General features: G+C 39.0%; 1 protein-coding gene across 3 annotated transcripts in view; it reads right to left on the reverse strand.

Annotated features, from left to right (window-relative positions):
- herc2 (HECT and RLD domain containing E3 ubiquitin protein ligase 2) overlaps nucleotides 1-24,053 on the reverse strand; it is a 79,172-nt gene that overhangs the window by 6,296 nt on the left and 48,823 nt on the right. For all 3 annotated transcript variants that reach the window (XM_079840553.1, XM_079840552.1, XM_079840554.1), the window contains exons 44-88: nucleotides 23,595-23,737; nucleotides 22,502-22,766; nucleotides 22,085-22,227; nucleotides 21,875-21,973; nucleotides 21,578-21,746; nucleotides 19,582-19,707; nucleotides 19,226-19,334; nucleotides 19,000-19,139; nucleotides 18,689-18,879; nucleotides 18,016-18,121; nucleotides 17,841-17,932; nucleotides 17,581-17,756; nucleotides 17,390-17,501; nucleotides 17,070-17,151; nucleotides 16,544-16,687; nucleotides 15,371-15,461; nucleotides 15,110-15,287; nucleotides 14,488-14,569; nucleotides 14,203-14,374; nucleotides 13,933-14,077; nucleotides 13,539-13,764; nucleotides 13,285-13,456; nucleotides 12,975-13,161; nucleotides 12,633-12,776; nucleotides 11,880-12,071; nucleotides 10,710-10,863; nucleotides 10,053-10,160; nucleotides 9,827-9,958; nucleotides 9,574-9,732; nucleotides 8,800-8,918; nucleotides 8,558-8,683; nucleotides 8,317-8,472; nucleotides 7,849-7,964; nucleotides 7,522-7,720; nucleotides 7,090-7,304; nucleotides 6,253-6,430; nucleotides 5,592-5,753; nucleotides 5,409-5,500; nucleotides 5,176-5,315; nucleotides 4,108-4,295; nucleotides 3,796-3,993; nucleotides 3,614-3,697; nucleotides 2,625-2,766; nucleotides 260-454; nucleotides 15-127 (exon numbers count right to left, since the gene is read on the reverse strand). In XM_079840553.1, the coding sequence (XP_079696679.1) occupies nucleotides 15-127; nucleotides 260-454; nucleotides 2,625-2,766; nucleotides 3,614-3,697; nucleotides 3,796-3,993; nucleotides 4,108-4,295; nucleotides 5,176-5,315; nucleotides 5,409-5,500; nucleotides 5,592-5,753; nucleotides 6,253-6,430; nucleotides 7,090-7,304; nucleotides 7,522-7,720; nucleotides 7,849-7,964; nucleotides 8,317-8,472; nucleotides 8,558-8,683; nucleotides 8,800-8,918; nucleotides 9,574-9,732; nucleotides 9,827-9,958; nucleotides 10,053-10,160; nucleotides 10,710-10,863; nucleotides 11,880-12,071; nucleotides 12,633-12,776; nucleotides 12,975-13,161; nucleotides 13,285-13,456; nucleotides 13,539-13,764; nucleotides 13,933-14,077; nucleotides 14,203-14,374; nucleotides 14,488-14,569; nucleotides 15,110-15,287; nucleotides 15,371-15,461; nucleotides 16,544-16,687; nucleotides 17,070-17,151; nucleotides 17,390-17,501; nucleotides 17,581-17,756; nucleotides 17,841-17,932; nucleotides 18,016-18,121; nucleotides 18,689-18,879; nucleotides 19,000-19,139; nucleotides 19,226-19,334; nucleotides 19,582-19,707; nucleotides 21,578-21,746; nucleotides 21,875-21,973; nucleotides 22,085-22,227; nucleotides 22,502-22,766; nucleotides 23,595-23,737 (6,662 nt within the window). The remainder of the gene's footprint in view (nucleotides 1-14; nucleotides 128-259; nucleotides 455-2,624; nucleotides 2,767-3,613; nucleotides 3,698-3,795; nucleotides 3,994-4,107; nucleotides 4,296-5,175; nucleotides 5,316-5,408; nucleotides 5,501-5,591; nucleotides 5,754-6,252; nucleotides 6,431-7,089; nucleotides 7,305-7,521; nucleotides 7,721-7,848; nucleotides 7,965-8,316; nucleotides 8,473-8,557; nucleotides 8,684-8,799; nucleotides 8,919-9,573; nucleotides 9,733-9,826; nucleotides 9,959-10,052; nucleotides 10,161-10,709; nucleotides 10,864-11,879; nucleotides 12,072-12,632; nucleotides 12,777-12,974; nucleotides 13,162-13,284; nucleotides 13,457-13,538; nucleotides 13,765-13,932; nucleotides 14,078-14,202; nucleotides 14,375-14,487; nucleotides 14,570-15,109; nucleotides 15,288-15,370; nucleotides 15,462-16,543; nucleotides 16,688-17,069; nucleotides 17,152-17,389; nucleotides 17,502-17,580; nucleotides 17,757-17,840; nucleotides 17,933-18,015; nucleotides 18,122-18,688; nucleotides 18,880-18,999; nucleotides 19,140-19,225; nucleotides 19,335-19,581; nucleotides 19,708-21,577; nucleotides 21,747-21,874; nucleotides 21,974-22,084; nucleotides 22,228-22,501; nucleotides 22,767-23,594; nucleotides 23,738-24,053) is intronic.

Here is a 24,053-nt window from a genome sequence, read left to right on the forward strand (position 1 = left end):
ACACACAGTCCTACCTCACTGAGATCAGCGATGGTCAGGTTCATGCCTGCCAGCTGTTTCCACACAGGTTCAGCCAGGTACAGACTTAGAGGACTTCCTGTACGGATTGCTATGCCCAGGAGCACCCCTGTACACAAATAAAAAAAGAATGGCATATCAACAGATCTAATGAAGGGAAATACAGCAGCTGTGAAATTATAGACTTTTCCCATCAAGTCTTGAAAGTATTTTCAGCGTAGGAAACACAAGCAGGTGGTACCTAGGAAGCGGAACATGCTGATGTGCAGAGGGGACTTGGCAGCTGGGTTGAGCAGGAAGCAATCTCTGTTTGCTCCTGACTCGTCTCGCCCGTTCGGAGTGACGATGAGGAGAGGAGTGAGACCATTCTGTAGTTCCTCACACATTTCAGCAATAGATTCACTGTATCCACCACCACAGTCATCGACCGACTCGCCTACAAACACAAGGTAAGAAACAGTGTAGATAGGCCATAAACTAAGGGTGCTTTCACACCTGCCTCATTTAGTTCTGTTGAATCGCACTAGAGTTCGTTGTCCCCCTTGGTGCGGTTCGTTTGGGCAAGTGTGAATTCAGCAATCGCACCCGGGTGTGCACCAAAAGCAGACCAAACAAGCGGAACGGTCTCTGTACGCTTTTAAACGAAAGCTGGAGTGGTGAGAACATGATCCGACTTTGAACAAACTCAATTGCCTAAAGAACTGCCCATTTTCATGTCACAGTTTAGCAAAATAAATGCACGCCTTCTCCTGAAGTGACTTGCGATACGCCTTTGCCATTTGCAGTGCAGTAAAACATTATTTTCCAGCCACATACGCACTTCATTTTGGAAATGTTTTGACTGCCTAAAGCGGTGTATACAAACTATGTAGTATATGACGACAAGGGATACAATCAGCCCACGCAGACGTCTCTCCATATTATAACTTACAAAAGCTGCACGTTTTCTGCTGGCTTTTTTTACCATCTGGCCATCGAGTGATGTGGATGTTGTCACGTGACTGCATTTTGGTTTGTTTCACCAACTCATCAAATGATTCGGACCAGAGCAATCAATTACCCCTTTTCCACCAAGGCAGTGCTGGTGCGGAGCCAGAGCCTAGTTTCAAATTGTCTTTTGTCTTTCCACACCCAAAGTATCAGCTCTGAACCAAGAAAAGCGGTTCTTAAGTAGCACCAAAACATTGCTGGTCTAGAAGTAAGAACCGCTTGCGTCAGGGGCTGGGGAGCGGGGTTACCGTGACACAAAACAAACTTGTGACCGCCATCTTTTAAATAGCAGCTAATCGCGCTAATAGCCGCTCAATTGTAACTTACGGCGAGCTGCACGAATGTGTTGGATTCGCTGTGTTTCGCAACATTCGCCATTGTTGATGTAAGGCTTGTTCGAGATGCATCGGCGCTGTGCAGACCGAGCGCTGTATGACATCAAAGTACAATGAGAGCATACGACTCCTTACTGTGCGTTCACACCGCCGCCGGCGAGAGCGTCAAACTTCGCTCTGGCCGCCCTGCCATCGACGCTGTAGAAAGATTCGTGGACGCGCTGCCGCTCTGACATAGATCGAATGCTTGGGCTTTTTATAAAACTGCATTTAAAGGGGCTGCAAAGCAAACAATCATGTTGATCGGCGTTTGTGCAGACTGACCACAGGTAGGGTATAACCGTATAATATAAACTCATGAAATCATTTAAATGTGAAAAGTTAAAAAAAGCAGATCGATGGAAAGAACTCAACAATTATAGTTACATGTTTGCTAACGAAATAAACCAATTAAAAGCCATTTGTGTGGTGTATAAATAATGTTGCGCGTCTTCTTATCAAACCTGCCGAACCAGCAGTGATCAACCTCTCCTCTATTTTGCTTGGGAACTAATGTGGTCGGAACCAAAGTTTAGCACTGCGTTCTCTGGAATCCTCTCAAGCGGAGCACTACAACACATTCCCATTGGTTGCTGCCGAACCGCGTCATAGCTCATTACCATAAAGTTGACCTGATTTCAACTCTCCTCGACACCCAAATCGTCCAAGATGCGCCGCACCGCTCACGCCGGAGCTCGCTGCCGGGCTCCCATTGAAAATGAATGACTTCCGGCCACTTTGACGCTCTCGCCGGCGGCGGTGTGAACGCACAGTTATGCTTTTGAATCGCTCATGCAGTATTTTGATATCATGCGCGGATCGGTCTACGCTGCGCCGATTCATCTCGAACAAGCCTGATGTGTTTGTGTTTCCCTCTGCCTCGCTAGCGTTGCTGAGAAAGAGGAGACATATATAGTGACGTAAGACCTGGCTCTGTGGTGGCTCTCTAGCCTGTGGAAAGGCAAACCGGTTCTTAAAAGGCTTGTCAGTCGAACCAACTCCGAAACTGGCACTAGCACTGGCTCTGAACTAGCACCCGGTTCATTCTGGTGGAAAAGGGGTAAATGTGGTGTGAAAAGGAACCTAAAAACGGCTGAAAATGCTACAATGTATAATTTTTTGCTCTTGGTCAAGACCAAATGAACCGAACTACAGATGTAAAAGCACCATAATGGTATTTTCCCCACCAATTCCCCTCATTCATGTAGAATAAAATCATCCCTCTTCTAAATACAAACTCACCCACAAACTTGACCTTCCAGACCCGGTGTGGAAGCAGCAGACTGTCGGGGCTGAAAGAGCTCATCTTCGCGCACATTTGCCCAAACACTGACTTGGTGCCATCTGGCCCTGCCAGTCCTCCTTTACTGCGGGAACGCTTGACCTGATAAAAAGAATGAGAAAGGATTAATTATTATAGGCTTCTCCATATACAGCACTTCTGCTCTGAAGTACTGTATAAATCCACTCTTATGCTTTCAGGCTCTAAGACTTTGCAGATCCCTGCCAGACTCCAGGGGCCCTATTAGAGGGCCACAGGATCTATGAAGATACATATTTGGGGGTAAATCTCATGAATTTGTTATTTTTAGATCTGCTCGTCATATGATGTTTAATGAACATCTCTCAAAAAAGTAAGATTTAGTGCTGCTAATTCTCACTCAAAATGGTAACTAATATAAAATGATGATAATAATCAAATGGTGTACACAGTACTTGTGTGTCCATGCCGACAGGAAGGAGCAGGAAATGCAACGGTAATTACGGCGATTAAGGAAAGGGAGACAATTTTACGGAGGACCCGCTAGCTATTTTTGCCCATTAAAAGTAATTGTTCATTTTGGATTCTGTTTACTATCCTAATGAACTCTCAAACCAAGTGGGAAATGAAAGTAAAAATTAGCTTTGGTGAGGAAATAACATGCATTTTTGGTTTCAGTTTTTTCAAAATTAAAACAAATACATTTAAAAATACATATAAAATGTTAAACACAATAACAACAACAACACAATGGGCAACCATTTAATTTACTGACATAAGCACCTGTTTATTGCATATATGCAACACTTTTTTTTATAAATGTAATAAATACATTAATTAAATTTAGTTATTCATGCAAAACATACATTTTGGACCAGATAGTGAGATTTACTGTATTTTGTAGGCCAAATTAAGGATATGATTGAATGCAAATCTCAAACCATTTATGCAGTTTTGTATAGAAGTGTACCTGTATCCTGTTCAGCTCCACCACTGGGCCATGCTGCCGGTCTCTAACCATGGTGGCCTGCACCACCTTACGGAATGCTGCCTCCTATAGATATTGAAAACCAAAATTAAAGTACATATACTTAGGTATTATAGTTAAATTAATTATAATTAATTTAAAAGACTCCTTTAAAATATCCTCACCTTGCCCTGTGATATGAGGATTCCACGGAGCGTGTCAAAGCCAACGGAGACGCCGTGTCCAGTCTCGCCCAGTCGTCCTTCTAGGTCAAACATTGGGATGCAGGGGCAGAAGAGCTCAGAGATGTGGTGCAGTAGCAGTAATCGGTTCCTCAGGCCTATGATGGCAATCTCCTGCAAGTGGTTGTACTCCATAGGAACCTACAGACAAACATTGATTTATGCAGCATTTAAAAAGGCAGAATGGTTAAATATTTAGTTCTTTGACATTTTTTGGAGTCTTATGCGATTGAGCTATATTTGGTGGAACGGTACCTGAGCAGGCAGTTTTCCAGCATTGGTCGGTTTACTAGTGGACCAGGCAAGTGTATGTGCTGATCCACAAGCCACACGGTTGATCTTCTTGCCCTGCAGTGCTGCCACCAGCCTGGGCCGCTGAATGGCATTGGTGGTCCCATCACCGAGCTGACCCTCATCATTGTCACCCCATGTGTACACTTCCCCTGTGTGTTTACATTCATGTTTTTAGCATATACTTCACAAAATACAAATTATTAAGTATACAGACTGTATCAGACAGGTATCTGTGGGTTTGTTTGTTTTTTTATCAAATTTAAAGGCTTTTAAGACCTGCGCAAATAAAATGAATGCCATATGGGTGGGGTAGAGCTAAATCCATGATAGTATCCAAACCATAAATTGATTAATTTAAACATCTTTACCATTCAAATAATAAAGGTTTTGACAAAAACAAAAAGTTTTATAAAATTATAAACCTCACATTTCAGCCTTTTTAAGAAAAGGGGTGAGTCAAAAATTTAAGAATAGCAGAGTAATTTTTAGCTTCTTTTCGATCCACCGGCTAAATGAAAATGCAGATGGTGCTTATGGAACAGAAGAAATATAGCTGTTCCATAAGCCTGTATACAATGTAGCTGCACTTTTTTTATTTTTTTTTTATCCAACGAGTTTGTAGGGACAATATAAACACCATAAAAGGTAATTCTTTAACAGTAAATCATGAGCAATCAATTGCCATAAATGCATAGTATTCATGGATCGTAAAAAGTCCTGAAACCGTGAATCTGTAGTGTGCAACAGTGCTGCATGTTTCAAATAAAAACGCAACGGTCACATTTATTTCATTAAATCAACGCCTTTTGAGGTTTAATATTCACAAGCAATTTAACGACTGCTGTTTTACGGTCCCCAAATTTAAGACCTCTTGAAATAATAATTAAGACTTTTCTTACACCATTGACTTTTAGGACCCTATATATAAAATATAAAAAAAAAATGCTCTTGAACAAGATTATAACAAGGGTTACAAAGGCCTTCTTAACACAAATAAAAACAAGGTTTAAAAAAGTCCAGATGACCTACCATCCTCTGTGCAGCATACACAGTGAAGAGAACCAGTTGCTATGGCGATGACCTTCTTGCCTTGCAAACCCTGGACCTGCCGGGGTCTGCGAACATGATCATCCGAACCATGTCCCAGCCTGTGGTAGTCACCCTTTCCCCTAAAACACACATGAACATGTAAACAACTCTATATGTGTCCTCACTAAATGAAAGATCAGTTTATGGTACCGCAGTATTGTGGGATTGATTACCATGTGTAAACTGCTCCAGACTTGGTGAGAGCCACAGAGAACTGAGAGCCACATTCCACTTTCACAACACCCAATCCAGTTAATGAGTCAATCTAAGCAGAGAAAGAGAGAATGAGATGTGAATACAGGAATCACTAAACAAGAAAATCTTTGACACTTGAGTAACCGCACAAGCAGTCTCACCTTCATAGGCACTTTGCATCCGTCACTACCTCCTCGGCCCAATTTGCCATAGTCGCCATCCCCCCATGACCACACCATGTCATCATCAGTCAGACACAGAGTCTGGGCGTCCCCGCTGCCACATGCAACGTCTATCACCCGGTGACCCTGCAGAGCCTCCACCTATACAAGTAAGTATATTTAGGTTTTTTTTTCCAAAATGTACCAGTTCCTTTTTGAAAAAAATAAATAAAATATATCATACCTACCAATCAACTACAAGCCTGACTCATTTTAGTGCATCAGTTTGGTTGCATAGTTCAGTTATTCATGTTTTTAAATAATTATAAAAACAGATTTAAAAAGAAAATTAATAAAACAAATAAAATTAATAATAATAATAATTATTATTATTATAAATGAATTTCCATATTTTTTCCAGTCGCTCATTAAATTTTTTCCCCCTGTATATAGAGATTGTACTTAGCTACTTCTGATTAACTAATAAGAACTGAGCATTAAATATAAGAATATTTATTTCATATTGTACGAATAAAATTTATTATATTACAAAAGTCTTATATTTAGTTTTTTTATGATGTGTATTTATGTTATTCCCTAATTGCGACATTATGCTTTTTAATGCATATTTATCTAGCATGAAAACAATTAATGAACGCACCAGTTTTGGTTTAAGTTGGTCCTCACTGTCTCCATGACCCAGGCGACCATAGCGACCTTTGCCCCATGTGTAGAGCTCTCCGCTGGCTGTAATGCAGGCGCTATGGGCCCCACCAGCCGCAATGTCCACCACTTCCACACCTCTGAGAGACTCAATCACACGTGGACGGTCACAAGGGCTGGGGAAGAGACCACACATACTGTACAATGTAACCACTTAGTACAAGCTGTTATAACAAAGAAATGTGTGTGCTAGACTGTCACTGATTTAAGAAACTACAGGAAGTACTGTGCTAACATACAGTGATGGAATCAGCCAGTAATTAGGATGGTATTCTGACATATCCCATGGTATAAAATTCACAAATTCTCTTGTAAAATGGACTTTATATAGTACACTTAAGGTAGTTACTTGTAGTTAGTAGAATTTGCAACAACATGTCAACTAACTCTCAGAGAAGAATAAGTTTACGTACTTGCAAAGATAGTAAAAGTCAGTAAATGTATGTTGGGGAACCATCAAAATAGTGTTAGTAGATATTAAGCAGGCCGCCTTCTATTACTCTAAAGACTGCTAGTTGACATATAGTTTCAAAGTTACTTATAGTTCATAGAATGTCCAAAGTGGACTCGAAATAAAGTGTAACCAAAGACACTTCAAAAGAATACCACTGTATGGGTTCTAAAAATCATGGTACAACTATGGTACCAAGTCCTATAATGTACTTTTCTGTTCATGCATTTGTCTTCATTGTGAACATGGAAAACAGTTGAATAAAGGGCACCTTTGGTTCATCTCATGCAAAGACAACAGTAGTAACCACAGTATGGGGCTAACCTTCTGTTTCCATGACCCAGTTTCCCATCTTCAGCCTCTCCCCAGGAGTACAGTTCTCCCTCAGAGGAGAGAGCCAAACAGTGCTTGCCCCCAGAGTTCACAGCAACCTTCCGAATGAAAACATGCTGGATCGACTCCAGCAGGGTCGGAGTGGACACAGACTCTGTGCCTCCTATTCCCAGCCGACCGCCAGCACCATACCCTGTAGCATACAGCTGAGGACAGCAAAGACAAGTTACTAAGGACATTATTCAGCTGACATAGTGACTGATACAACAGGAGGTCCTATACAACATAGGTCTGTATTAGCTGAGAAGGAAAAAAAATACAACTGAACATGAATAGTGAAAAATGTAAAGAAACTACACTGATTGGAAATTACACACATCTTAAAATGTAAATGTAAAATATAAAAAGCTGAAGAAGCCTTACCTTCCCATCGGCAGTGACAGCAAACAAGGTCTGCTCTCCACCAATCAGCTGAACAGGACGCAGTGTGGCTAGAGCTTCTGTTGGTGTGGGAACCTTGACTTTTGCTCCTTCAATACCACCTAACTGACCCCGGTGATTGTGTCCCCAGCCATAGATGGTCCCACTACCGCCCGCTGAGAGTGTCCAATCATCTGGCCGTCTACATAACAGTAAACATGAACAAATCACAAAATTTAACAAATGACTTTTGACTCCTGACAATTTAAAGCATAATTTAAAGGTGCAGACATTTTTGCTCATGTTTCACTGTTTGAAACACCACATTACCTGTTCATCCACTGAACTAACTGCTCATCCTGCTCCCTTTTAAACAGGTCGTGACTTTCATGGAGCGTGTTCATGTTCTCATGGTCTGCCATCAGCTCACGGATTTTCTTTGCCACCTAGTGAAAATTTTAGGATCAATATCAGTTGTACAACAAAATAAGACCTATATATGGTTATATAAACTAGAAAATATTTTTGCATTACATAAATATTATAGTAAAATGCTGTGTGTACATAAAAATTACACAGGAAATCAAAGATATTTCATTAGACCTGATGCATATACATATACTTAAAATACCGTATAAATGCATAAAATATCTTACAAAACGCTTCACTTGGGTAATTAAGTTAATAACACCAAGCTGATTGTCAAGATATAATCTGTTGTTTTTGTCTTGATTGTCAAGAAACTCAACCATCAAGAAAGTTGTTCCCCAAATTCAAACCAATATTAGAAATCCCTACCTCATCTAGGAAAGGGCGGGGCAAAGGGGTCCTCTTGTCCAGAGCCACTGCCACTCTAGAGGCGGTGCAATAGCGGCGGAACCACGCCCACTTGTGTGTCTCAGCACAACATGGAAGAGTGTCCAACTCCAGATCACATGCAAGTGCCACCAACACCTAAACAACACAAGAATAAAACATTATTTCTGGAAAGCGTATCTCTCAAGCTTACTAAGAACTTCTGTTAGGCAGACAAACACACCTTGAAGAACGGGCTGTGGAGTAGCTGTTTGCCACCCCTTACGATAGGTTCCTCATACTCATACTGTCTCTGTAAAGCCTCAGGAAGTCCTTTCACCAGAGCAGCTAATGCACTTCCTGTAAAACTCTACACAACATTCAGAAAAAGTTAACTATAAAATTAAAAATAAATTATATATTAAATTATATTATATACACAGTATATAGTCTAACCATGCAATACAAAAATGTACATTGTCTAACCATAGAGCGAGCCTCTCCTTCGCTATCTCCTAAGAGGCGGTTGATGTTTATGGATTGCCCATATTCGGTGGTTAGGAGCTTGCGTAACCTCTGCAGGGCCCACATACGATGACCAGCCGCTGACCATGCACATAGAAACAGGGACACAGAAAGGAAAAAAATTGAGATTTCAGGATAGCATTAAATAGGCTTGTAACATATATCCATGCATATACATTAAAATTTTAGATTAAAAATAGACTTATAACAATATAACAAATATTAGAAAATATAATATAACATAATACAATATAATATGCAACATATAGACTGGTGAAAAAGGAAATAATACAAATAATTATTAGTATTATTAGTTATTTCATAGGTTATAAAGCAATTCAATAATTTTTTTTAAATCATTCTTATTTTTCACAAATCTGATTTTAGACAGACCTACACGTTCAGCTAGCATTGTGATTTTAAAACAATTATGTCTATGATACAACATCCTCAACCATAAAATGACAGTAAAAAATATATATTTTCTTTGATCATATTAAATTATATTAAGTAAAATAATATGTATTTTGCACCACCTATTGATAAATGTAAAAAAAAAAAACAATAATTACTAACTTACTAAATTTATTTTCTTTAAAAAACAAAACTTGGATTTGCACAATGAATGGCCTATTTCAATGTCAGAAAGGAACTTTTTTCCAAACAAGTGAGACGAATTTGTGTGCATAATAATATAAAAACTGTAAACACATCTTTCAAGGGTTCTTCTCTTACCCAATGCGCTGAGCTGGGCACAAGCAGCAAGTGAAGCTGCCAACCTCGGTACGATACTGCGATTTGAAGCAAAGTTCAGACGAAAGTCTAGCAGACAAGTTACAAGATCCATCGAAGGGCAAGACAGAATGCAACGGTCTGACAGGAGGTCTTTAGGACCTGAGAGTTATTCAATAAAAGGTCAAGCACTTCAGAATATCATATTACACATGAAGCATGAAAAATGAAGAGATGTCATATTAAACTGATGTACCAGCAGCAGGCATGATGGGATAGACAGTGAAGCGCCAGCCCCAGCCGTTAACAGAGCCGTCACTGGTGAACTTCCATTTGAGCTCATCTCCTGGAATCCTCAATTCACTGGACCAATCAGACCACTCACGACCTGAAGGGGTGGAGACAGGTAAAGTTAAGTGGCTAATAGTTCAAACAACAACATTTTGACTGGTGTTTAAATAAAAAAGACAAAAGAATGTCACCTGATCGAACAGACACTATCCTATTGGCTCCATCCATAATGGTAAGTGGGTCATGTCTCCTTTCTGTTGAACACTGGCGATCAAACTCTACCCTCAACCCTTCAGCACCTGAAATCATTTAAAATATTCAAACCTTCTAAATCTTATTCATTATTTTTCACAGAGCATCTACACTACAATTCAAAAGTTTGGGGTCAGTAATATTTTTTAAAGAAATGAATACTTATTTAGCAAGGATGCATTAAATTGATCAAAAGTGCAGTTAAGACTTTTAAAGTTACAAACAAAATTTACAAATAAATCTTTATTTTCAAAGGATCCAGAATTTTTTTTTTTTTTATTGAATATATGTTCCAACATCACAGGAATAGATAACATTTAAATTATAGATTTTAAATAGTAAATATTTCACAATATTGTTGTTTTTACTGTATTTATCATCAAATAATAATGGGTTGGTTAATTCCCATCATTAAAAAACTATAGCAGTACATTGGCACAATTAAGCAAAGCAAAGTTCTTCAGACAAAAATTTACATTTTTGGTTTAGGGATTTGTTCAACTGAGCAATAATACCACTTTGGCAAGCACCACTAATGAGGTTGTGAAGGCTGCTACATGATGAAGGATGCCATGTAAACAAAAGCTCAAGGTGACCTGGTATTTTCACAGTTCCACTGGTGGAGGTGTCGTCAGTGTACGGGTGACTGCTCTCCACCACCACAGGCTGCGAGGACAGACGTCCACTTTGAGAGTCAGTGGCCACATCCTCTAATTCAGTCACACACAGCTCCAGCAGCATATCTGCCACCTGTGTGCAAACAAGTATATAACGGTTAAACATAAAATACAGTTATTCAATGAAAATGGGCACCTGTATACCTACGTAGAATTTCTTCAAAAAGGTACACAATTCCAATAATCCCTAAAGAACATTGTATAGTGTTTGATGCTATACCATCCGGCTTAATGTCTGTTTAAAGGGAATGTGAATAAGGAGACCGAGTCTCAGACCTGATGGAGCAATTAAAGGAGTTACTATTACTGATAGAAGATGGAATAATTACTTTATAAAGGTAGTTATTAACAGAATACAGCCTAAAAATATTGCATAATTAAGGTGAGAGAAGTACATTTTAAAATACTTCATCTGGTGTACCCTGTTAAAACTCCTTTTCTTAGCTTTTGTACTGATGTAGATGTTAAATGTGATTTCTGTGGAAGTGAGAAAGAAAATGATGTCCACTTATTATTGCATTTACAGCCAAATGTATTGGATAGATTTGGAATGTCTCCTTTGTAAATGCTTAGGCACGAAAGTTTACTTTTCTGAAAAATATGTTTTTTTTTATTTGATTTTAATAGACAAAGTTTACCACCAAATGTGGCCTTTATTATCTTTGTTTGATTATGGGGAAATACCATATATATTTGTTATTTCAGATAGATATGAAAAATTATATTTAGTTACTACTGAAAAATAGTAAAGCAAAACGCACTAGGTCTCTATGTGAAGCTTTTACGCTATTTGTATGATGATCTCATACCTTTTCTTTTCTTTTTTATATATTATGCTGTATTTTTTTTTTTTTTTTCTATTTGTTGTAGTCTATATTTGTAAAATATTTTATGCTATACGTTGGAAATTACTATTGTTTTTGTTCATTGTATGTGACTGGCATTTAATAATAATAATAATAATAAAATATAAAAAAAAATTGTGCAAACAAATACATTCAGATAGGAGTACACAGTATTAAAAGATTAAATTATTTCTTTTAGTTAAACATGTAGTGAGTAACTGAAGAGCTGTTTTTTTTTTTTTACCTGTGCAAAGGCTGTGCCCATGCCAGATAGCACAGCAGACAGCACTTCCTTGCCTTTATCGCCTGAGCGCAGAGAGACAGCCAGTTTCAACAGGTCCACCATCACACGCGTGTCATCGGGAACCAGCAGACTAGTGAACTCATCCAGATATTGTGGCTCTGGGCCCACTGCTTTACTTTGGCTCTCAGAGTCCTGTTAAAATATATCAAACCAGGCCGCTATAAATATCACTTCAGTTAAAATAAGGGATTGTAGCACAACATACAAATGTAATCTATTTTACAAACAGACTTAAAATGCATGCATTTCATTTTAATGATCAGAAACAAACATCTACAAAGTATAATCAACAGAAACATTTCCATGACCGCTAGACAAGAATTCACTTTAGTAATACTGCTAATTTTCCTCTATAATGCTCAGGCTAAGAGTCATACATTTATAGTAACACAGTGTTCCCTAATCTAAAAATAAATAAACTAAAGTAGCCGGCTTTGTCAAACAAAAGGACAATAAATTCCTTTTGGTAAACAAAACAAGAAACACACAAGCATAAATTGTGACATGCATCCATGATTATTAATTAATTTTAGCAGTATATAATGAAACAGAAAACTTGTTTCAAATTAGCAAGCTGATGAATAAAAATAATAAATAAATAAATAAAACACCTAATAAAGAAATTTAAATAATAGTTAAAAAAAACTATTTGTTTAAATTTATAAAAAAAAGTATTGAAAGAAAGCATTTAACCTCCTTGGTTTTGGTCATGGTCTCTGCAATGATGCTGGCAGCACCAGGGTCATCTGTGACTGGGATGAAGGGCCGAGATGAGGCAGAGGCAGCGGAAGGGGTTACCGCTGAAGATGGGGTAGTGGCATCCTCAGATGTGGTCACCTAGACCACACAATAACATGACACAATGAGCATTTACAAGCAGAGCATGTACTGTTTTTTTTTTGTTGCTGTTTTTGGACATTTGGAAAAATGGAAAAAGGAAAAGAAAAAAGAGAGGTAAAAGAGTTGAACATTATGCAATACTGAAAATTAAGCTTAAAATAAACTAAAAAGTACAGCACAGGCAGCATTCTTCACCTCTCCTCGTTTGCTGTCCATCCATGGGTGTGGACTGACCCTCTCCTCGGTCTCTGAGGGCAGGGCTGGACCCTCAGCCTCACAGGGGCTGGAAGCTGATGAACAATCTGAAGGTGGCACTGGAGAGCTGGAGGGACATTCCAAAGGAATCATACAGGCAGGCATCAATGCTCCCACCACTGCATCCCTACGGGTTTCAAATGACATATGACATGAGGGTGATTAAGTGATGCCAGAGATTTTCTTTTATGGAACAGAAAAACATATCAACCTGGGATGCAAAGTAGTTCTAAATCCATTAAAGTCATACCTGGCATACATGATCTGCAGGGCAGAGAGCACATGGGACAGGGCCTGCTGTTTGGCCAGATTACCATCCAGAGAGAGCAGGATCTTTGCCAGAGATGGCCTATTGGGCTTCACACTGCTCACACCATTCAGCTTATTACTCAGTAAAGATGGGTCACTGTCTGATGGCACACCTATTAAAAAATCATCCACAAAACTTTAGATTTTAAGAAACTGGCACACAGCGACACCAAATGGACATAAGGGAAATTTTACCAAGATAAGAGGCTCCAAGAGAGTCTCTGGCAGTCTGGAAGAGGACAGGCTCGTGGACGGAGGGTGTGGTGACATCTACAGTGGTCCAGGCCACGCTGTGAGAGGAGCCGCAGGCCACACGGGTAATTTTTTGCCCCTCTAGACCCTGCACTAGTGTAGGCTTCCTGTTGACCGTGGTTGTTCCGTTCCCCTGCTGCCCATGGTCATTATCCCCCCACGCGAACACCTACCAAAACAACACTTCATCTTAACACAAGCACTAACGTGAATAGCTTTTCATCAACAAAAGGTGGATTGTATACCATGCATCATGAGTTGTTTAATGTGCCAAAATAAAATAAAAACAAGCAGAGGAAGGAGTTCTTGTGCAAAAACACAAAACTCGTAAGCCCACCTGTCCAGTGTCTGTGACGGCCAGGCAGTGCAGAGCCCCTACAGCAACATGAACAATCTTCTTCCCCCTCAGTCCTTCAACCATCTGGGGTTTGCGCACATGAACGTCTGTGCCATGACCCAGTCTGAAGTAATCACCCTTACCCCTGCACAATGCAAGAACATGAAATTTTAATCATGTTAGGGATTACTTGGGAAAAAAAGTAACTCATAAATCATGAATTGTATTGTAATGCCTCTGAAAAATCCAAATATCATCTTAGATTCATACCAAGTCCAGACAACTCCAGATTTGGTGAGGGCGAGGGAGAATTGAGCTCCACATTCAATCTGACACACCCCCTGTCCATTCAGACGCTCAATGTTCTGAGGAATGTTACAGCCTTCACTGCCGCCACGGCCCAGCTTCCCAAAGTCTCCATCTCCCCATGAGAACACTAGTCCTACAAAACATGCATTCACATACGTTCAGCAATGTATAAAATAAATAAATAATAATAACAACACCAAACCAAAACACCTCAAATTAAAAGGTACATAAAACGCAGGCATCTACCTTCATCTGTAAGGGCAAGAGTCTGGGCATCTCGACTTCCACAAGCCACCTGGACAACACGATGGCCTAAAAGCACCTTGACCTGCAAACCAGACACAGTTTGATCTAGTGCAATGAAATCACACTGTACTTGTTGTACATAATAAGTACATAAGTTTAAAAACTTATTTAAACTGTCATACAAAGAGTATAAGCAAAGTCTCTTTAAAACAAGTCAGTTCACTCTACGGTCATCTTAGCAATTTGACAGATGCCATCCATGTATGCAACAGGTATAGAAGTATAACTCATATTTACATGAATGGGGAAATACTGAAATTACTTTTTTTTTTTTTTTAATCCTACAATAATGACATTATAAAATGTGTTTTTTAGCTCAAATCACTTAAAACTGCCCTTTAACTGGGCCAGACAGAAAAATACAACAACAAAAAAATGTGCATTATAACTCAAATGCTGGACTTTTTTTGGACGTATTGAGCATTATTGTGAAATTCTCCCATTCATTCCAAAGAAATTGTAAATCACCTCCACCTTATAGTGATTGCTCTGCAAAAAATACTGGAACCCTGCAGTTCTGAACCAAGAGGTCTGAGATTACTGATGCAAGTAAAACAAATACCAGTTTGGGTCTGAGCTGAGTGGTGTTGTCCCCGTGGCCCAGGCGGCCATATTCACCCAGACCCCAGCTGTACAATTCTCCACTGGAGGTGATGGCAGCACTGTGAGAGCTGCCACATGCGATATCTCGAATGCGCTTGGTTTTCAATGCCTCAATTAGCCGTGGCTTATCACAGTTCCTGGTATATATAAAAAAAATAATTATCAAATCCCTCTAGAAATCTTCATCATGTTCTACATTACTGTTGGAGAAGATGCCTACATTCGGCTGAAGTGCCCCAGCTTGCCATCATCTCCTTCACCCCAAGAGAAGACTTTCCCATCCACAGTCAACGCCATGGCATGTCTCCCACCTGCATACAAACGGTTTATCCACTTTAAACAAGTTCTGACAACATGGGAAACAGTAAATGGGACCTATTATGCAAAATTCACTTTTAAATAGTTTTTGAACATAATTATGTGTCCACAGTGTGCACACAACTACACTATTGTGGTAAAAAAATCCATCCACTCCATTTGTTACCTTCCCCATAAATCTGAAACCGTCTTAAAATCAGCTGTTAGGGAATGTACTCCTATGTGAAGTCACTGGCACATGACTGGTGACGGAATCTGCCCTTTTAGCTTAGCTCCTCCCCTCAGTGAGCTGTACACAGTCCACCATGTTCATCTCCACACCAGAGCATTTAACAGCAACATTAAAGTAAAATTGTACTCTTATTAAATCTACTAAAGTTATTCAAATCAAGAGCAGCAAGTTATTTTCTGCTTTTCTTTTGTCATTTGATTAATATTAATTGGGGCGGAATACATGATCGTCAGTGCCACCCTTACTTCGGTTTTGAGGCTGCTGGACCGCACTACGTTATCTACAAAATGTCTAATATACACATGTAAAAATATTTCCCTCCCATTTATGTTCACAGACATAACCAACTGTTTTTATGTGAACTTTTTCAAATACACAAGGTTATGTCTCAAACACACAGTTTAAGCACAATTAGAAGTGTTAGAACTTAGTTTAGTACTCTGCTTTCTGTGCATTTGCTGCGGATGTGTGCACTCAGAAACCATCAGAAGTTTAAACTGATAGGCTTTAAAAAAAACGCAAATAAACGTTCATGATGATGAAGAACAGCAATATCACATGAGCGTGACCGCGATGGAGATAATCAAAACCAAACAAATGTTTTGTTAGTTTTTGACAGAGTATCTGAGGCACGAGCTGTGAAGGCACAGCACTATTCTGGATAGGGGATTTAAAGAAACATTCATGAAAATGGCATGTTTTTGCTTCCACTCAAAGATGGGCATTTACAACATGATATAATAAATGATCTAAGGGGATCATACTGGAGACACATGAGATTTATATTACATCTTGTAAAAAGGGGTATAACAGGTCCCCCTTAAAACGGAAAAAAGGGCATACCTGAATGTACAGCAACCTTTTTGACCACATAGTTGCTGAGGGCAGATATCTGTCTTGGTATAGGGATGGTTCCACTGGACAGTCCTAAACCAAGTCTTCCGTTAGTGGCCTCTCCACAGGCATACACTTTACCTTCAGCAGTCACTGTAAAGACAAAGAATCAATCATTCGTTCATTCGGTTAAAGGAGCAAAAATTGAATACTTCAGCATTTAACTGCAAAAAAATAATAAGCATCCAATGCTATGCCAAATAAAGTAATTTCAGATTTAAAATACAACAAGAAAGTTACATTTGTAACAGGGCCTTGAGTGTCATTTTGCAAAAATGGCCATAACAGCGAAATACACCAGTCTCACATTTTTGTCTCAGAAAGGTCACATTTTTACAGTCTTGTGTCATACACCCAGGGTTGGAACTTAAATTGAATACATCCTTTAACTAATGGTATAATCGCTGTGATGCATGGCATTAAGCAGCTAGCAAAAGGAACAAAGGCCTGCTTTTGTTATTTTTAAACAACTCACCAGCAAAAAGGCTTTTAGAGCCTCCAGCCACCTGCACTACATTCAGAGCAGACAACGTTTCTGAGAATGATGGGACTTTGATCTGAGAGAGAAAACAAGACGATAAGATGCGTCAGTGCATGCGCAAAGACATTTTAAAAAGTAATTTACATTTATTTTTAATGCATTTTATTTCTATTTTACATTTAAAAAACAATTCTTTTATAAATATATATATAAAAAATGAAAAATAATAAATATAATTATTATCATTATTTTAAATAATGCATTCAGTTTTGTAGTTTTGTTTTATTATTGTTTTTTTTTTACACATTACTGACCTTGGACCCCTTAAGTCCTCCAAGTTGGTCCTTATCGTTGAGACCCCAGACAAAGACTTTAGTTCTGATGGTGGCAGCAGACTCCAGCCCTGACAATCTCTTTCGAGACAGACTGCAACGAGAAAAAAGACACTCAATGACATACCAGGTCATGCGTTTTCTTCTATACCAAACCCTCTCAAATCACACACCTTCCAGTTGCGGTCTTCTCATCCTCTTCTTCCTCATTGTCAGATGCCAGGAAAGGCACAGTAGCCAGATCTTCATCCTCTGCACGCACACGACCCACAGTGCTCAAACCATGGATCTTACAGTCAATCCCTGAACTCCGGCACTGTTTTATGGCAATCTCTATGTACCTGTGATACTGAACACAAAAATACAAGAGTGCTCAGCATTCCAAAAGAAACAGCCGTGAAGAACAGACGTTTGAGAAGAAATTCAAACCAACATCTGTGCAGTCATTGAGTAGAGAGACTGCGGTGTCTGTGGGATTGATGTTGATGGTCTTCAGCTCAATCAAGTTATTGAGCGAGCTTCCACCTGGAGGACAAACACAGTTAATCAGGTCACCCATAAAAAGGTTAGACTATGACTGACCCAAAAAGGCTTAATGTTTTTTTTACCTGACACCACCACCAGTGAGGGCATGTAGCTGCTGTCAGCTGGATCTACAACCATTTTCAGTCTGTGGACCAAGATATCTGGGAAAAGCTCCAACCTGATCCAGTGCTATTGAAAACCAGCAAAACAAAACACATAATAGTTTTAAGTTTAATTGAGGAAAAAATCTGAGTGTTTCCAATTGATCTCAAGATATGCGAACAAGCAAAAGAACACTACAATTAAAAAGATTGGGGTCAGTAATATATTTGATACTGTTTTAAAGTCTCTTATGCTCAGCAAGGCTGCATTTATTTATATCAAACATACAGTAAAACAGCAATATTGAACAATCAAAAATAACTTTTCGATTTGAATACATTTTAAAATGTAATTTATTCCTGTAATGGTAAAGCTGAATTTTCAGCCGCTATTTTTCCCAGTCTTCAGTGTCCCATGATCCTTCATAAATCATTCTAATATGCTGATTTGGTGCTCAAGAAACATTCCTTATTATTATCAATGTTGAAAATAGTTGTGCTTCTATTTTCTTTTCTTTGTAATATTATTGATATCTTTATTGTGACCAAATTGTTCTACTAAATTGGAACTTTATTGCAAGTATACATTTTGTTCAAAAATATCTTACTGCCCCCAAACTTTTAAATGGTAGTGTATGCCTATAGTGAGACAGACCTTGCCCTGAGAGCCTGAGGACTGCCAGCTCTGCTCTCCACAGTCTATGAGCCGAGACGCCTGGTTAACGGAGGACGACACGCTGAGGTTCTTCACCACTCTGGACCACTCGTCAATCAGCATGCCACGCTGACTGCTGTGATGTCTCTTCAGCTGCTTTCCTGAGCGCCCACTGAAGGTGGGTGACTGCCCTAAAGAGAAATGATTAGGTCAAAACAGACTGGTTACATCCCATGAAGAAGTTTCCACTGTTGTAATGCTTAACTACATAAAAGTAGCTATTAAATACATTTCACAGAATTTTCTCTGACCTGGTTCGTTTATTCGTCCGAATGAATGTCTAGGGTTGTGTTTACGGGTCTTGAAGCAGCTCTCACAAAAGTCAAAGTCATCACAGCTCCGACACTTAAACCTGGGGCCGTTTATAGGGAACATCTGACATCCATCACACCTAAGGAAAGTGAAAGGTATTCAAATGTTTATTAGTTGTTTAATTATTAATTGCCTTGATGTGATTTTCGCTTTTACTCTGTGTACCTGACACCAGGATGTATGCTGGGCACAAGCTCCATCTCTGAAAGCAGTCCAGTCCAGTGTGATTGCTGAGGAAAGTCCACTATTACATCCTTCCCATTGGCACTGAAGGCTGGACACAAATGTAACACACTATGATGAAACCCAAATACAACAGTTCTCATTTACAGCTGAATGGACAGCCCTGTTCTACAGGTTTGAGATATGTATATAGCAAAACAAGTTGCTTTATACAAAAAGGGATAGTTCACCCAATTATGGAAAACATGCAGGTTTTGAACAACATGAGCAGCTCATTTTAGGGGTGAACCATTCCTCTAAAGCGTTGAAGAGAAATAGTTTAAACATAATTATGTTACCTTTGACCACACCCACACTCCTGTGAGTTACAGATCCCCACTTATACTTTGGCGTTGTGACCAAGGGCTTAACTCGCACTTTATCACCAATCTTTATATGAGATGGAGAACTCTGGGGTGGAAACCCTGGGAAATACAGAATTACATTTATGTATTTATTTAATAAATACATAAATAAAAATAACGACCACTGATCCATATAAATTACTGGACTGCTCATTGCGTTCTAAACAGCCATCAGGCAGAAGCGTTCGAGCGGCCATCTTACTATTCCCTACCGACAGAAGGCATCATTGATTTATATCATATATTGAAATCGTTGATGTGGTTGTTTACTGCACACCAGTGATGCGCGGGTTGATCCAAAATGAGCGGGTGCCCGCGGCCACCCGCGGTTACCCGCGGTTACGAGTCATCCAAAAATATTTTTAATGATATTCGGGTCACGGTCGGTCGGATCGTCAATAAATCCTTATTTACCTTTTGAATGTTGAGCGTTATTAACTTTTGAATAAATGCTGACGCGGGACAAAATGCCCGATTTCCCAAAACGTTGAACTGAGCAATGCCATTGTACCATTTTAATAGGCTACTTTTAAACGCATTTAAAGTCAGTTTTATGTATTTTCTGAGAAGGGGCGGGATTTTTGTTGGGAAAGTCGGGGGAGAGACGCACACTTCGATTAGACTGGATAAACACATGCAGCATCTTAATTGTTAAGAAAATTAAACGAAATAAATGAATAAATCAAGCCTGTATTACATAACACTAGGCTATATCATACAGCATTCAGAAAAATAACAGTTTGCGCTCCTAAGGGCTTTCACACTTTTCCAAATGTTGTCCAAATGTGGGCTGATGAATTCTTCAAGCCGGGTCGAAACATAAACATCGTGTTCATCAATAATATGCATCTGGAGCTGAAATGGAAAATGATGGGCCGCCTCAAGAACTTCCTGCTCTCGCTGCTGCACCTCTGAGCGCACCACGCCAGGGCCTGAAACATTTTCTCAATGGCCCAATGAGCTACGATGAGCATTTACTACTTTTAAAAAATGCGGGTCAGGAAGCGGGTCGGGTACAATATTTTCTTCTTTTTTTTTGCGGTCCGAGTTGCGGGCGGGTTAGTTGAAAACGTCGGTCGGGTGCGGGTTGTTTATACATTGACCCGCGCATCACTGCTGCACACCGCAGACACATGTAACTGACCAAACACAAAAATATACTTCATGTACGTAATTATGAAGGAAATATTAAACATGAACATATCGGTTTAGTTATGATTTGAATAACCTGTCCTACTATATTGCACTATATTGTATTCAAATTCGATGTTTACCATCGGGTCATCGTGTCTGAATAAGTTATGATGCATCTAGCCTAAGATAAAAACAATACTACAACACGACACAACATAAATACATAAACACAACAGTACAAGGCGATTTCAGGTTACAAGGCATAAATCTTCATTCCGATTTCAGAATGCGCACTTTGACATGTAATACATATGCTGAAGTGTCTCGTCCGTCTGCTAATCTGATGTTCACTACTGTAATTAATATGAACGTAACTCTTTAACAAGCAGGGGAAATTCCTGAGTTTAAACGAATAACCATTTACATGGTTAGGACGTTTATGTTGTAAGAATGTACAGGGAGACTTCAGATATAAAAACGGTGTCTCCTTAGGCAATGTTTTCTCAGTAAAATCATATATTTTCCTATTAATTCAATAGAACATGTGAGCTTACTAGGGAATACCAATATGGCAGCGCGGTGGCTTCACTTTTTATAACGTCATGAGCAATCCAGTTTTCTATATAGACCAGTGATAACGACCCAAATCCACTATATCTGACAGCTTTAATAAAAAAAATTTAAAAATCTGAAAACTTTTTAACTAAAATACATATTTATTTGATCAAATAAAAATACAATTAAGACTTCAACTGTCCATACAAAGTGTTTAAGAGCAGAACAAAAAGAGTATTACCCAGCAGCTCAGTGTGGATGTAACGGACCCAGTAAGTTCCTCCTTTTTGCTGCCAGTCACACTGCACATTTAGATCATGCAGTCCGTCTCTGTCCAGCTTTATCACTTTTCCCACATCTCCCTCATATACTTCCTCATACGTCCTGCAGCAACGCACCATCATGCCCACCTGCAACACACACAGTTCAATCAGGTTGCCCCTTAAGTACTTCTAATCTAATTTTAAGGATGTTTCAATACATTTACAGGACACTAAATACAATTCTACAAACCAGTTAGTAAAGTGTAGCTCCTTACCTGAATGTTCTCTCTCACATATACAGCGTAATCATCGTTGCTCTGAAAATCCGACCTCTTTTTAAACGTCTGACTCTCAGTCACAACAGCCCCAGGAGGCTGACATGAAAAAGAAAGAGCATTAGTCACACATTAAGTGACTACAAGTGAATCTGCACCTCATATCTGTGTGCGACGGATCAGTTTGTGTGTATATGTAATTATACACACCACAGGGAAGGCTGGCTCAGGCTCCTCTAGCTCTTCCATCACCTCTTCATCAGAGTATTCATCTGATACAGTATCTGCATCTGACAGATCTGTAATGTGAACATCTGGATGGTCCAACAACCAGCCCACCAATGCCTCTACACCTGAAACCCAAGCAAAAATTCTTACTAAAAATTCTGTGGGGGTAGCATGACACAGATATATGGTACTGTATGATTACTTTCATATACTCATACATGGTATTTACTTCAAGATACGTGAAAAACAACAGTTCATCATGCTAGTGTATAAATAGTGTAGTGTCAATTTCTATGGTACCATGCAAGCAATGCAAGTGTACTCAAACATGTAGCGCCAACACTGAATACAACATACAAGAATTTAACACTTCAAAAACTTGAGCTATTGGTGCATTACCTGGCACTCCAGAGGCGCCTGTGGTTCCAGACAGTGATTTAAGGGCAAACTCTATGTTTTTCCTTTGAAAGCCCATCTCCATCAGCTGCAGGACGATGGGAGCAGGGGGCACAGGCGAGGTCTTTTGTTTCTTCTGCTTGGGTGGGCGCATATGCTGCACAGTGACCGGTGTTGTGGCCTCGCTAGAGCTGCTGTCCTCAAACAGAGGGGAGGACGGGTGTGTGGATTCAACTGCCAGGTACTGACACACAGCCAGAGCTGCTGCCTAAACACACATACACACAAAAACTGAGTGAAGGCATTAGAAATTCAGGGGATGAAAAAGATAGAGGAACTGGGTAATGCGACATTTGGGTACATCTGGAGCTGGTACCTGAAAATTTAAGTTCACATACAATGTATGCTCTATCAACAACTTATGAAACAAAAAAATATTAGCTCAAAGAATATTTAATAAAGTAACATTTTATAATATAGATCAAAAATTTGTAAGATTTGTAATGCTTTTGAAAAAAAGAGACAAAGCTCTTTAGCTCACCAGCTGTATTTTGTTGATCCAAAATACAGTAATATTATGAAATATTTCAAATAGCAAACTGTTTTTATACATTCATTGCAATGGTTGGCCGTTATGGATTTTTTGATGGCCTACGTCGAAAGCAGGGAGGCCAATAACTGATTAAAAGACATATAGGCCAATATGATATGACACATATGATAAAATAAAGTGTTACCGAAATGTATATTTATTTTTTTGTAATATAAAATTTGAAATCTAAAAATTTATAAATTTGGATTTGAAAGTAAAAGGGTCACTTTTAATCAATTTAATGCACCCTTGCTGAATAAAAATAATTTTACACTATTATTATTAATAATAATAATAATAATAATAAATAAAATCCCAAACTTTTTAATATTATATTAATTTGTATAATATAATATATAGTATAATATATTATATTATAAAGCAAAAGTCTTTGTTGACAAAAAACACCAATATTATATACCATTACAGCAAAAGCATGTCAAAAGCATGTAATTAACATGCATTCAATACAAATGTCAAGGAAGTCAAAATGTGGTCTCTGACCTCCAGCTCTTGGCGGTGAAATATGGCTTTAATGGGGGAAGGTTGAGTGGAAGCTGACAGCAGCTGCTGGAGGAGGATGAGGGGAGGCTGTGGACCCTCAGGAGACAAATCTCCCACATCAGGAGATGCCACACACTGATCCTCTGAACACAAACACACAAAATCATTACATAAGCACATTACACAATTGTCATTCACAAAGTAAATAGACTGTTATTGTGAGCAACATATTGACCTTAGTCTGAATAGAGTGCTGCAGGGATGACGTCAAACCCTGGAAGAATACTTTTCAAGTGGTTCCCTTGAGATTTTCTTAAGGGTTTTTAAAATTATGAGTAAAATAAGGTCCGTGGTATACATAACTTAACATTCTAGAGCAAAACGTCCAAGTATTGTCATTTGGGGTGCGAGTGTGTGAAGTTTATGTTGCGGAACAATGTCCAAGCATCATCAAGTTAG

The sequence above is a fragment of the Gobio gobio genome (assembly GCF_949357685.1).
Source record: "Gobio gobio genome assembly, chromosome: 17".
Taxonomy (NCBI): domain Eukaryota; kingdom Metazoa; phylum Chordata; class Actinopteri; order Cypriniformes; family Gobionidae; genus Gobio; species Gobio gobio.